At 38.4% G+C, this 14,205-nt stretch overlaps 1 protein-coding gene across 2 annotated transcripts in view; it reads left to right on the forward strand.

The window, feature by feature from the left end:
• The window catches only part of PDCD6IP (programmed cell death 6 interacting protein), a 72,947-nt gene that overhangs the window by 27,595 nt on the left and 31,147 nt on the right, over positions 1-14,205 (forward strand). The window contains exons 7-9 of one of the 2 annotated variants that reach the window (XM_047100044.1): positions 593-724; positions 12,120-12,342; positions 13,356-13,479. In XM_047100044.1, coding sequence (XP_046956000.1) covers positions 593-724; positions 12,120-12,342; positions 13,356-13,479 — 479 coding nt within the window. The remainder of the gene's footprint in view (positions 1-592; positions 725-12,119; positions 12,343-13,355; positions 13,480-14,205) is intronic. The other variant, XM_047100045.1, reaches the window with a different exon arrangement.

Consider the following 14,205-nt stretch of genomic DNA (forward strand, 5'->3'; position numbering starts at 1 on the left):
TGTTAGTGTTTATACTAAATAGTCTTTCTATGGCTAGAAATCATCTTTATTAAAAAGTCTCTTAGATATGAATTTAAGTGGGAACTTAATTTACTGTCTTTTGTCTTTTAAAAACATGATGAAACAGTCAGCTATAGAGCATTTTCATTAGTATATGTGAGTAATGGTGGTTTAGTTAACTCTAAGGGCTGGGTAAGGACTCCTAAGAAAGCTTCTAAAGCCTCGTGCTTGGTATTCCTCTGTGAATGTCTGTTCTCCTTCTCTTCCTAATGCATGCTTTCCTTTCTTCTTTGTAAACAAAATGTTGACTTCATGGCTTGATTGAAGACCTTATAAAAACTTAAATTGGCTTCACTTAACAGTGCAAAAAAACCCAAAAACAAAACCCCTTAATTTTAATTGGAAGAAAAAAATTGAATTCGTTGACTTCAGTTCCTGCAAAATCATGTCGTCTTCTCTGTTTACACCTAATGACTAACCTGTCTCTAAACCATTAATGGGGTGATTTCTAATTTCTGTCTCCTTTTCCTTTTTCTTCCTGCATCCCGTGTTGTCTGTGGTGGTTTGTGTGGTTGGACTCTCCCCTGGTCAGTATTTTTATTTCCAGGAGGTGTTCCCTGTCTTGGCTGCAAAGCACTGTATCATGCAGGCCAATGCTGAGTACCACCAGTCTATCCTGGCAAAACAGCAGAAGAAATTTGGAGAAGAGATTGCAAGGTTACAGGTGAGTTTCTTGGAAATAAATACTCGAGTAACTTGGCTCTCTCTTTTTTTCCTTAGTGAGATTCCCAGGTTTGTTCATAAAAACCTTTTCTACTCATTGCCCCTATCAGCAGAGAAAAGTGATTGTTTTTATCCTTAAATTTTACGTGCTGGGTGCTTTTTGAAGTCTTATGTTGTATCTAAAAAATTATGTAAGATTTTCATTCAGTTCTCTTATTTATCCGTTTTTTAAATATTTATTTATTTTGAGAGAGAGCGTGTGAGCACACATGCGAGCAGGGGAGGGACAGAGAGAGAGGGAGGAAGAGAATCCCAAGCAGGATACGCACTGTCAGCACAGAGCCCGATGCGGGCCTCGATCCCACGAACTGTGAGATTATGACCTGACCTGAAATCAAGAGTCAGACGCTTAACCGACTGACCCACCCAGGTGCTCCTCCCTGTTTTAATATAAAATAGTCTAAATTAACTACCAAGCTGCTTAACTTGTGGCATACCCTTTGTCTGAATTGGGATATGCAGTTCCACAGCTCGAGAAGGACATTGTAGTACAGCTGACCCTTGAACGAACAACCCTGGTTTAAACTGTGTGGATCCACTTATACACAGATTTCTTATAGAACTGTAAATCTGTCATCTCTTCTCTGTGATTTTAACATTTTCTTTTCTCTAGCTGACTTTATTATAAGAATACAGCATAAAAAGCATGTAACATACAAAATATATGTTATTTGTTTATTTTACAGGTAAGACTTCTGGTCAACAGTAGGCTGATAGTAATTAAGCTCTGGGGGAGCCCAGAGTTGTAGCAACTGTATATGTGAATAGATCCTGTAAACAGCAGAGTGCCTTCTGTGCGGTTGTCCATCCTCTCACCATTGAGGTTGTCAGAAACCTGCTGTGAATCTGGGTCAATTTCATGAGAGGGGCAAGGGCTGTTTATAGGAGTCGTTTGTATTTTGAGTATTGGTAAGCAGAGGGTAGGGAGAAGACTGTTAGGGAATTTTAAATATGGCCTGGATATTAGAAGATACTCTGCAAGTATTATTTAGGAAGTTCAGATTAATTTGTCTTTTTATGAGAGAAGAACCCCAAGTCTTGTAAAAAAGAAAATGTATGCTTACACTTCACAACGGATGAAATCAAAGAAAGGCATACTTTTTATTTATGTTTTGAAAAGCATATTTTTTTAAATTTTTTTAACGTTTATTTATTTATTTATTTATTTATTTATTTATTTATTTATTTATTTTTTCAACGTTTATTTATTTTTGGGACAGAGAGAGACAGAGCATGAATGGGGGAGGGTCAGAGAGAGAGGAAGACACAGAATCTGAAACAGGCTCCAGGCTCTGAGCAGTCAGCACAGAGCCCGACGCGGGGCTCGAACTCACGGACCGCGAGATCATGACCTGAGCCGAAGTCGGACACTTAACCGACCGAGCCACCCAGGCGCCCCAACATATTTTTTTTAATAAAACACAGATATTCAAACATATCTCATTTGTCCAGAGTTCACTTTGATTACAGTAGCTTAGATTCTTACATAAAAATGCTTCTGAAAAAGAGGTTTCCATGGGAAGGATTTTTTTCAGTCTAGCAAATTTAAAGTATAGAAATTTAGTTTCTTTATTTTCTAGAATTCTAGGACTATTAGTTTCAAGGAAGCTCTTACTTAGTGTCTCTGTCTATTAAACCAGTCATGTAAGAGTTCTTTTTGAAATTTTGATATTTAAAGTCCCGTGTGGAAAAAGGAAACTATTTCAACCTTGAGCAGTGAGAGATAAAGACTTTTTCCAGTTACAGACACGTAAGCGTTTGTAGCTTCAGTTTTTATAGCGTTAGTCATAGGTCAGAAGTTAGCACAAAAGGGCCGTGCCTCTTTCTAGGCATGAGATTTTGTTGTTGTTGTTGCTTGATTTGAACTCAGAAATAGGCAAACAGAACAAATAGACAAAAAAAAAAAAATGACTAAGAAACCCTAATCTCTGTAGTCTGTGGCTCAAAGTACCCCATGAACCTGATAAAGATCATTATATGGTCATACTGAGAAACCAGCTTTTCAGTCATTGCTGTGAGCAGTGGGGAAAAAAAAACATTGGAAATGTCAGGGAAATACAACACAGCAGATGAAATAACAGTAAAGTTAAGACTGTTGCTTGGAATTTACATCTGGGGCCAAGACAAATTGTGGCTGGGCATATAGGGCTCATGAGATGCCCTACCAGGATAGTGCCCTTTATTTGGCTACAGAAGCCTGTATACTTGATCATCTTGGTGGAATCCCTAACACTGACAAAGTATGGCTTTGAAAAAGGCGTAAAAATATATAGGTACAAAAATGTGTCTCAATAGAATGGGTATGTGTCAGATTTATTTAATTCATTAATGAGGGACCAAGTAAGATGGTAAAACTGGTTTTGTGAAAGTATTGTTTTTTCTTCGTTGTGACAGCAGTTTGTAGGTTTTAAGGAGATTGTTCTTACCAGGAGATATATCCTTAAGTATTTGGGGATCAAGGGTCATGGTGTCTGAACTTCAGTTTCAAATGATTCTGCAAAAAAGCCCCCCCCCCAATATGAAAATGGTAAAGCAAATATGGCAAATTGGTAACAATTGTTGAACCTAAGCATGAGTCTTCTGTTATTCATTGTTGTTTTTTATTTCTCTTCTGTTTATATATTATTATTTTAAATTTTACTGTCAAGTTAGCTAACATACAGACTAGTCATGTCTTCAGAAGTAGATTCCTTGATTATCAGTTACATATACACCCAGTGCTCATCCCAACAAGTGCCCTCCTCAATGCCCATCACCCATTTTCCTCACCCCCATCAACCCTCAGTTTGTTCTATGTATTTAAGAGTTTCTTATGGTTTGCCTCGCTGTCTGTAACTTATCTTTCCCTCCCTTCCCCTATGGTCTTCTGTTAAGTTTCTCAAATTCCACCTATGAGTGAAATCATAGATCTTTCTTTGACTGACTTCATTTAGCATAATACTCTCCAGTTTCATCCACATTGTTGCAAATGGCAAGATTTCACTCTTTTTCATCGCTGAGTGGTATTCCATTTGTGTGTGTGTGTGTGTGTGTGTGTGTGTGTGTGTGTGTATGTATGTATGTATGTGTATGACTTCCAACAGTTATGATGGACATATGGACTCTTTCCATATTTGGCTATTGTTGAAAGCGCTGCTATAAACATTGGGTTATATATGCCCCTACAAATCAGCACTCCTGTATCCTTTGGATAAATTCCCCGTAGTGCTATTGCTGGTTCATAGGGTAATTCTATTTTTAATTTTTTGAGGAATCTCAACACTTTTTCAGAGTGGCTGCACCAGTTTGCATTCCCACCAACAGAGCCTAGAGGGTTCCCCTTTCTCCACATCCTCGCCAACATCTGTTGTTTCCTGAGTTGTTAATTTTAGCCACTCTGACTGGTGTGAGGTGGTATCTCTGTGTGATTTTAATTTATATTTCCCTGATGATAGCGATGTTAAGCATGTTTTCATGTGTCTGTCATCTGGAGGTCTTCTTTGGAAAAGTGTCTATTCATGTCTTTTGCCCATTTCTTCGTTGGATTATTTGTTTTTCAGGTGTTGAGTTTGGTAAGTTTTTTATAGATTTTTTGATACCATTTATTAGATATGTCATTTGCAAATATCTTCTCCCATTCCATTGGTTGCATTTTAGTTTCATTGATTGTTTCTTTTGCTGTGTGTAAGCTTTTTATCTTGAGGAGGTCCCAGTAGTTCATTTTTGCTTTTATTTCCCAGCTTCCAGAAACATGTCAAATAAGAAATTGCTGTGGCTGAGGTCACAGAAGTTGCTGCCTGTTTTCTCCTGTAGGATTTTGATGGTTTTCTATCTCACATTTAGGTCTTTTATCCATTTTGAGTTTATTTTTGTGTATCGTGTAAGTGGTCCAGTTTCATTCTTCTGCATGTTGCTGTCCAGTTCTCCCAGCACCATGTGCTAAAGAGACTATTTTTTTTCCATTTGATGCTCTTTCCTGCTTTGTCAAAGATTAGTTGGCTATATGTTTGTGGGTCCGTTTCTGGGTTCTCTATTCTGTTCCATTGGTCTGTGTGTCTGTTTTTGTGCCAGACTGTCTTGATGATTGCAGCTTTGTAATACAGGCTAAAGTCTGGGATTGTAACGCCTTCAGCTTTGGTTTTCTTTTTCAACATTACTTGGGCTATTTGGGGTCTTGTGTGATTCCATACAAATTTTGGGATTTGTGAATATGGAACCACGTTGATTGATTTGCGAATATTGAACGAGCCCTGGCAGACTGGGAATGAATTCCACTTGATCATGGTGAATAACTCCTTTAATGTACTGTTGAATTTAATTTGCTAGTATCTTGTTGAGAATATTTGCATCCATGTTCATCAGGGTCTGTAATTCTCCTTTTTAGTGGGGTCTTTGTCTGGTTTTGGAATCAAGGTAATGCTGGCTTCATAGAATGAGTCTGGAAGCTTTCCTTCCATTTCTATTTTTTGGAACAGCTTGAGAAGAATAGGTATTAACTCTGCTTTAAATGTCTGGTAGAATTTCCCTGGGAAGCCATCTGGCCCAGGACTCTTATTTGTTGAGAGATTTTTGATAACTGATTGAATTTCTTCACTGGTTATGGGTCTGTTCAAATTTTCTATGTGTTTCCTTTTGAGTTTTGGTAGTGTGTGGGTATCTAGGAATTTGTCCATTTCTTCCAGATTGTCCGGTTTGTTGGCATATAATTTTCATAGTATTGTCTAAAATACAAAATTCTGTTTGTATTTCTGTGGTGTTGGTTGTGATCTTTTTCATTCATGATTTTATCTATTTGGGTCCTCTCTCTTTTTCTTTTTGAGAAGTCTGGCTAGGAGTTTATGAATTTTGTTTATTCTTTCAAGAAACCAGCTCTTAGGTTCACTAATCTGTTCTGTTGTTTTTTTTTAGATTCTACATGGTTAATTTCTGCTCTAATCTTTATTATTTCTCTTCTTCTGCTGGCTTTGGGCTTTCTTTGCTGCTGTATTTCTAGCTCCTTTAGGTGTAAGGTTAGGTTGTGCAGGTGGAACCTTTCTTGCTTCTTGAGATAGGCCTGGATTACAGTGTATTTTCCTCTTAGGACTGCCTTTGCTGGATCCCAAAGGGTTTGGACTGTCATGTTTTCATTTTCATTTGCTTCCATGTATTTTTAAAATTCTTCTTTAATTTCTGGTTGACCCATTCATTCTTTAGTAGGATGTTCTTTAACCTCCATGTATTTGGGGCCTTTCCGAATTTTTTCTTGTGGTTGATTTCAAGTTTCATAGTGTTGTGATCTCAAAATATGCATGGTATGATCTCAGTCCTTTTATATTTGTTGAGGGCTGTTTTGTGACCTAGTGTGTGATCACTTTTGGGGAATGTTCTGTGTACACTCAAGAAGAATGTGTATTCTACTGCTTTGGGATGAAAAGTTCTGAATGTATCTGTTGAGTCTGTCTGGTCCAGTGTGTCATTCAGAGCCATTATCTCCTTATTTATTTTCTGCTTAGATGATCTGTCCATTGTTTTAAGTGGAGTATTGAAGTCACCTACAATTACAGTATTATCATCAATATGTTTATGTTTGTGATTAATTTATATATTTGGGTGCCTTCACATTGGGGGCATAAATATTTACAATCATTGGCTCTTCTTCATGGATTAACCCCTTAATTATGACATAATGCCCTTCTTCATCTCTTGCTAAAGTCTTTGTTTTAAAATCTAGTTTGATCAGGGGCGCCTGAGTGGCTCAGTCAGTTAAGCCTCTGACTTTCAGCTCAGGTCATGATCTCACTGTTCGTGAGTTCAAGCCCCCATGTCGGCTCTGTGCTGACAGCTCAGAGCCTGGAGCTGGCTTCAAATTCTGTGTCTCCCCCTCTCTCTGCCCCTCCCCTGCTTGTGTGCTCTCTCTCTCTCAAAAATGAATAAATAACATTAAAAAATTAAAAAAAAATCCAGTTTGTCTGATACAGGTGTGGCTGCTCCAGCTTTCTTTTGACATCCATCCCCTCACTTTCAGTCTGCAGGTGTCCTCAGGTCTAGAATGAATCTTTTGTAGGCAGCATATAGATGGATCTTGGTTTTTTTATCCATTCTGATACCCTGTGTCTTTTGTTTGGGGCATTTAGTTATTGAAAGATATGGATTTAGTGCCGTTGTGTTACCTGTAGGTTTCATGCTTGTGGTGATGTCTCTGGTCCTTTGTACTCTTTGCTGCTTTCCACTCACAGAGTCCCCCTTAGGATCTCCTGCGGGGCTGGTTTAGTGGTCATGAATTCCTTTGGTTTTTGTTTGTCTTGGAAGGCCTTTATCTTTCTTATTCTCAGTGACAGCCTTGCCGAATAAAGGATTCTGGGCTGCATATTTTTCCTGTTCAGCACATTGACTATTTCCTGCCACTCCCTTCTGGCCTGCTAGGTTTCAGTGGACAAGTCTGCTACTATGCTTATGTGTCTCCCCTTGTAGGTTAAGGCCCGTTTGTCCCGAGCTGCTTTCAGAGTTCTCTCTTTATCTTTGTATTTGGCCAGTTTCATTATGTCACGGTGTCGATCTGTTTTTGATTTTGAGCGGAGTTCTCTGTGCCTCTTGGAGTTGGATGTCTGTTTCCTTCCCCAGATTAGGGAAGTTCTCAGCTATAATTGGTTCAAATAAACCTTCTGCCCTTTTCTGTCTCTTCTTCTTCTTCTTCTTCTGGAACTCTTAGGATACAGATACTGTTTCGTTTCATTGAGTCACTTAGGTCTCTAATTCTTCTCTTGTGATCTAGTAATTTCTTCTCCCTCTTTTTTCCCAGCTTCATCATTTTTCATAATTTTATTTTCTATCTTACACATTCTCTCCTCTGCTTCTTCCATGCTTGCTGTCACTGCATCTAGTTTATTTTGCACCTAATTTATAGCATTTCTTCATTTATTGTGACAATACCTTAGATCTTTGCTCTCTGCAGCAATAGATTCCCTGCTGTCTTCCATGCTTTTTTCAAGCCCAGCTATTAGTCTTAAGACTATTAATCTAAATTCTTGTTCAGATATGTTGTTGTGAGCGATTCTCTGGCTGTCATTTCTTCCTGGATTTTCTTTTGAGGAGACTTTTTCCGTTTCATCTATTTGGCTAGGTTTCTGTCTTTTATGGGTTTTAATCGCTTGTTAAGTGTCCTGCACCTTTGAGTACTACCATATTTTAAAAGGGGTCATACGCTGTTCAGGGCCTGGCACTTCAGAAAGTGTTTTTGACTGTGTTGCCTGCACCCTTTTGTTGCATCTTTGGCTGTTCTGTCCCACTGCTTTAGCGGTGGATTGTTTGGACCTTCCACCAGGTGTGTGTGGATTTGTCCGTTGAAGCAACCCTGGACAAAAGGAAAATAAAGTGAAGGCGGGGGAACCTTATCCTGTACAAAGAAATGAAAGGGGTGGAAAAAAACACCAGGCAGAGAATCAAAGAGACTATAAGGCTTAGTCCAGAGAGAGAAGAAAATAGGAAGGAGATATAAAATAGAAAATAAAAAGGGGCGCCTGGGGGTCTCAGTCGGTTGAGCGTCTGGCTTTCGTTCAGGTCATGATCTCACGGGATCGGGCTCTGTGCTGACAGCTTAGAGCCTGGAGCCTGCTTTGAACTCTGTGTCTCCTTCTCTCTCTGCTCCTCCCCCACTCATGCTCTGTCTCTCTCTCTCCTTCAAAAATAAATAAAAACATTAAAAAAAATTAAAGAAAAGGTATATAAAGAATAGATTAAATGCCTGATCAAGCGAGCAGAATAAGAATTGACCAAAAATCAAATCAGAAACTATGAGCTCGATTCCAAAGGGAAGAAAAAAAAAGAGGAGGGTAGAAAGAAAAAGGGAAAAGAGTGAAGAGAAGGAAACAAAAGAAAAAAAAAATCAAAATTAAAAATTAAAAAGAACAAAACCAAGTCATATCTCTGATAGATAAGACTTAAAAAAAAAAAAGCCCTAAAACTATAATGTCCGCCCAGCTGGCAAAGTTAATACTGATTAATAATTAATACTAGTAATGTAATATTACTGAAACCTAGTTTAGTTTTCCAAGACGTTTTCCCGGTGTTTTTTCACAGCTGGTCTGTGCAGAACAAGGTCCTCACATGGCATCTGGCACGTGTCTTACCAATCTTTAATTTGTAACCGCCCCCCTCTCCTTGCCTGCCATATTGAGTTGTGTGTTTCTTACATGATGTCTGTTACCCCTTTTTTGTTACTTGTGTAAATATTCAATCTTTTTATATTTTTTATTAAAAATTTTTTTAATGTTTATTTTTGAAGGAGAGAGTGTGAGTCGGGGGGGGGGTGCAGAGAGAGAGAGAGACAGACAGACAGACAGACAGAATCTGAAGCAGGCTCCAGGCTCCGAGCCGTCAGCGCAGAGCCCGACATGGGGCTCAAATTCACAAACTGTGAGATCATGACCTGAGAGGAAGTCAGACGCCCAATGGACTGAGCCACCCAGGCGCCCCCATATTTCAATCTTTTTAAAAATGATTTTGAGTTTTTCTTCACTTTCTTGCCTGAGTTCTGTCAGTTCCTGTTCCACATTTCTCTCGCTGTCTGCTGTCACCTGCTGTTGTCTAGGCCGTCTGGTCCTCTGTTCGTGTTTTCAGCATGCTGTTTTCATCTGCTTTGTGACAATATTTCCTTGGTGAATTTTCATTACCTATTGGAAAGTTAGGTGCTCATTTTCATCCTTTTCCTTCTGGTTTCTTTGTGTTGAAGCAGATGGGATGCCTTTTCCATTACTTGTGTTTGGATGAGATTGATTTTAGTAGAGGAGTCGCAAGAGGCTCCTGAGTGGGGGCATGCCCCCCTCCGGTCGTGTGGTAGTGTTCTGAGGCTCTTTGTGTCGGGGCTCCCTCCTCGGCTTCACTTCTTTGGCTCTCAAAGCCTAGCCTGCTTGAGGAAGGACTCTTCCTCCGTACCTGTGTGTCCCTGAATCCCTCACAGCTTTTCCTTTGCGAGGTGCCGTGTCTGCTCTGAGAGTCTGTTATTTTGCTGACCTGTTGGAGTGCTTGCCCCCTTTCTTCTTTTCCCCTGGTTTCACTCCTCCTATCTGCTTCCCCCTGCCTCCCTGCCCTCGATTAACCTGCCTCTTGCTCTCAACAGTTCCCTCTCGGGATGAGGCCTCTCAGCACTCCATTTTTCCTGCAACCTCTTGGTGCTGACGTGGACCAGTTGGCTTTGCCTTTATCATCTGTTGGCACTTGTTTCCTTATTCTGTTTCATTGTTTTCAAATTTGCTTCAAGTCCTTTTCACTCATGGGGGTGGGTCCTTAGCAATCCCTTTTTCTCCCCAGTGTACTTGGTATGTCTTATCATTCTGGTACCAACTTTGCTATTTGAGGGGAGTGTTTGACCACATATTTACAAATCAAATTTGAAAAGCGATTTAAATTTGTGCCCTTTCTCATCTCCTAGTATAACTAAAGATGTAGCTTTTGTTTTGCTCTGTTGATTTTGCATGTGAGCTACCTCTTATTTAGAATAGTGCAGCTGACTGTTTTAGGTTTTCCTGGTATATAAAACGTCATCTGTTGATGATCATTTTTTCCTTTTCTTTATACCTTCTTTATACCTCTTAATTTCATTTTTTTATCTAGATGTTTTGACACATTCTAAGGTTGTTGATGATACGGTTTCATTTTGACTACAGGAATGTTATATTTTCTGCTAAGTATGTTAGCAGGTTTGGGGGTTGAGATTTTATCATGTTAATGAATTGGATATCTATTTTGATTTTACTGAGATTTTCAAAAATATCAGTGATGAATATTGAATATTATCAAATGCTTTTCACTACCTGTGGAAATAATTTGATTTTTAAAAATTTAAATCTATTATTTGGATAATACATAAATAGGTTTTCTTAAACCATTCTTGTATTTCTATAACTTTGGTGTTTCATATTTGCTTTCTCTCCTGTGGTTACTCTCTATAGATGTTCTTTACATGCCTGAGAATATTTTATATTCTCTAGTTGTGGTGTGCAGGGTTCTGAATGTCTGGTAGGTCAAACTCATTAATTATGTTATTCACATCTTCTGTAATCTTACAGTTTTTTTGTTTACTTGGTCTGTCATGCTGAGACAGGAGTGTTAAAATCTTCCACTCTGATGAGGGGTAAATTTATCAATTTCTCATTGTAACTGTTTATATACATAGAGTCTTGTTAAATGCAAAATTTAAGAAGTTTTAGGTCTTTCTGGCAGATTGGCAGATATCAAACATTAAGCACTGAATTTATCCCTGACGATGCCTTTGGCTTCATTGCCTCTTTTATCTGCTGTTATTATATCTGAAACCACCTAAGTAATGTAATTTAAGCTCTAAATTTATGTGAGGCGTATGCTCATCTTATGAATTATGAAGGTAGACCTTTTATTTTTGTTTTTAAATGTTTATTTAGAGAAAGAGCGTGAGCGGGGGAGGGGCAGAGAGAGAGGGAGAGAGAAAATCTCAAGCAGGCTCTGCACTGTGAGTGCAGAGCCCGACTCGGGGCTCAGTATCATGAACCGTGAGATCATTACCTTAGCTGAAATCAGGAAGTCAGATGCTTTAACCAACTGAGCCACCAGGTGCCTGAGAGTAGACCTTTTTAAAAAAATCTATTCCTTTTTTTTTTTTTTTAAGTTTATTTATTTTGAGAGAGACTGCACAAATGGGGGAGGGGCAGAGAGAGGAGGACAGAGGATCTGAAGTGGGCTCTGTGCTGACAGCAAACAGCCCGATGCGGGGCTTGAACTCACACACTGTGAGATCATGACCTGGGCTGAAGTTGGGTACTTAACCGACTGAGCCATCCAGGCGCCCCTAAAAAAATATGTTCCTGTCAATGCTGAGGTAACATGCTTCTTTGTTGACTTCTTGTGTTGGCTGGGTACTTTTTTTCTGACCCAGCCTTTCACTGTTGGAGTAGACATTTGAGGTTCCTGCCTCCATGTGGGGCAGTGAAACGAGTGTTTCTCCGTAGATGGAGATGTGTTTGTTTTAAGACCCCTGTTTCAGGTCTTCATGAGAGCTTGTAAGACGTTTTAATTGCTAGTCCTTTGGGTTATAGAAATATTCGACAGCCAGCCTTCCTTAATGTTGGTTTATACTTACTGGCCTCACTTACTATACTTACTGGACTTTTTTTTTTTTTTTTTTTTACTTTCTTGGTAATTCACGCATGTGTTGGGACGGATGCCTACTATGTTTATTCTTCATTTTTGATATTTTGGAATTTTAGGATGGGATAATTTCTAGGTTATTCTGTTGACCACATTGCTGGAAATGCATGTCCTCAAAGAAATTTTTTAAAAACCATTGCTTAGATCATTGGTTGAGAAAAACAAAACTTTTTTTAACATTTTTTTTTTTTTTTTTTTAGCACGCAGCAGAATTGATTAAAACAGTGGCATCTCGCTATGATGAATATGTCAATGTGAAAGACTTTTCTGACAAAATCAGCCGTGCCCTTTCTGCAGCAAAGAAGGATAATGACTTCATCTATCATGATCGAGTTCCAGACCTTAAAGATCTGGACCCAATTGGCAAAGCCACACTTGTGAAATCTACCCCAGTCACTGTCCCCATCAGCCAGAAATTCACTGGTATGTCAAGTACTCAGATACGCTTTAATCTTACTCATCTTTTCCCCAGTTTAATCTGTTGTTTTGGTAGTGAAAATCACATAACTGCTATTGTATGTTTTGAATATGATTTGCATTCATGTTCAAAATGAATATGAGAATAAAAATGAAGCGTTGTATCTATAGTGAAAATTCAAGATGGAAAGTAAATGGTAATAAAGCATGTGTAAACTATCCAATACAGTCAGAAAATTTGAAACTACATTTGAGTAATGATTGAGACTTTAAGCATTTGTCATTTTAACATTTGTTATATTATTTAGGATTCTGCTATTAAAAATAAACATTCATAAATATGACTTTAAATGTATAAACTTACAGAGTCATGGTTGTATGGGATAAATGTTATAATATCCTTGGATTTTGTAGATGTATTCAATGTATAGTAGTTTCTAGCTGAGATCCCAAGGATAGTATTGTATGTTATTGGGAAAGGCTGATTATTTTATTTATTTCTGTTTAGCAAACAAGATGTGTTTACCATGTGCCAGGGACTCTTAAGTACAGATAACTAGCTCATAATTAATATTCTCACGGCAGTCTCATGAGATGGGTACTATTGTTATCCCCCTTTGAGTGATGAGGATATTGACGCACAGAGTGCTTGAATAATTTGCCCAATGTTGCAGAGCTAGAAAGTGGTGGAAGGAGCTGGAAATTAAACCCAGGCAATGCGGACTGCTTAACCAGTGTAATCAACTAATAAAGAGTGTAGATCTTCTTCACCAAAGAAGTCAATGACAAACACATCTTAAAACGTTAAGAAAATTAAGTTCAAAGAAAAAGCTCTCATTGTTCATGAATATAGTGCTCTAAAAATTCTCTCCATCGTTGTACTTCCAGTAGTGATTTAGTTTTTATTTTTAAATATTTGTAGATTTTTATGTGAATATAGGAAAGGGAATATGAGCATTCACTTTACAGATGGACTTTTTGTATTGAAATGTTGTTGAAATTCACATTGCTCATTTTAGATTTGTTTGAAAATATGGTTCCTGTGTCAGTGCAGCAGTCGTTGGCCGCCTATAATCAGAGGAAAGCTGACTTAGTTAACAGATCAATTGCTCAAATGAGAGAAGCCACCACTTTGGCAAATGGGTAGGTACAGCTTTAACTTTCATAAATACATCTGTAGAGTTCTAATGTTTTCTGTTTGATTGTTACCCTAACTAAATAGTTTATGAAAGTTTCGTTTTCTGAGCTTGGAACTGAATGTCAAGGCTGTGTGAAGCAGCAAATACACATTCCTATGCATTTTGGGTAGATGCTCTATCTGTTAAGTCCTAGCAAATAGACTTGGAAGAAATTTGATTTGTGAAACAAGTGAGAGTTTTTGACCACTAATTTACATGGTAGGAGATACTTATTTGAGGGAAATGAGAAGTAGAAACTAAACTTGTAAGTTAAGATAGATAGCATGGTACATGGTTCAGTATTCTGAACTAATTTTTGTAATGGTGGATTGAAGAGTAACAAAATAATTCATTGGCTTTTAAAGTGTCTTCAGTATAATTTTCAATGAAGTACAACAAATAGACCCACTTGAAGTGTATAGTTCAGTTCTTTCTGATCAATTTATACCACGTAACCACCACCACCGTGATCAAGATAGAGAACGTTTACATCACCCTAAACAGTTGCTTTGTGCCACTTCAGTCCTTCTTCCCCTGGCCCTTAGCCGCTGCTCATCTGCTCCCTGTCACCCTAGGTTGGTGTCACTTTTTACACAGGTTAATATAAACATTATGGCGTGTGCATTACATTACACGTACATTACGGTATACAACACGTTAGGGTATTGCTACAGTGTGTATGGACGGAACC

Source organism: Lynx rufus, unplaced genomic scaffold (assembly GCF_022079265.1).
Source record: "Lynx rufus isolate CCGP_SWC_20201006 ecotype Redwood Valley unplaced genomic scaffold, mLynRuf1.p SCAF_5, whole genome shotgun sequence".
NCBI lineage: Eukaryota > Metazoa > Chordata > Mammalia > Carnivora > Felidae > Lynx > Lynx rufus.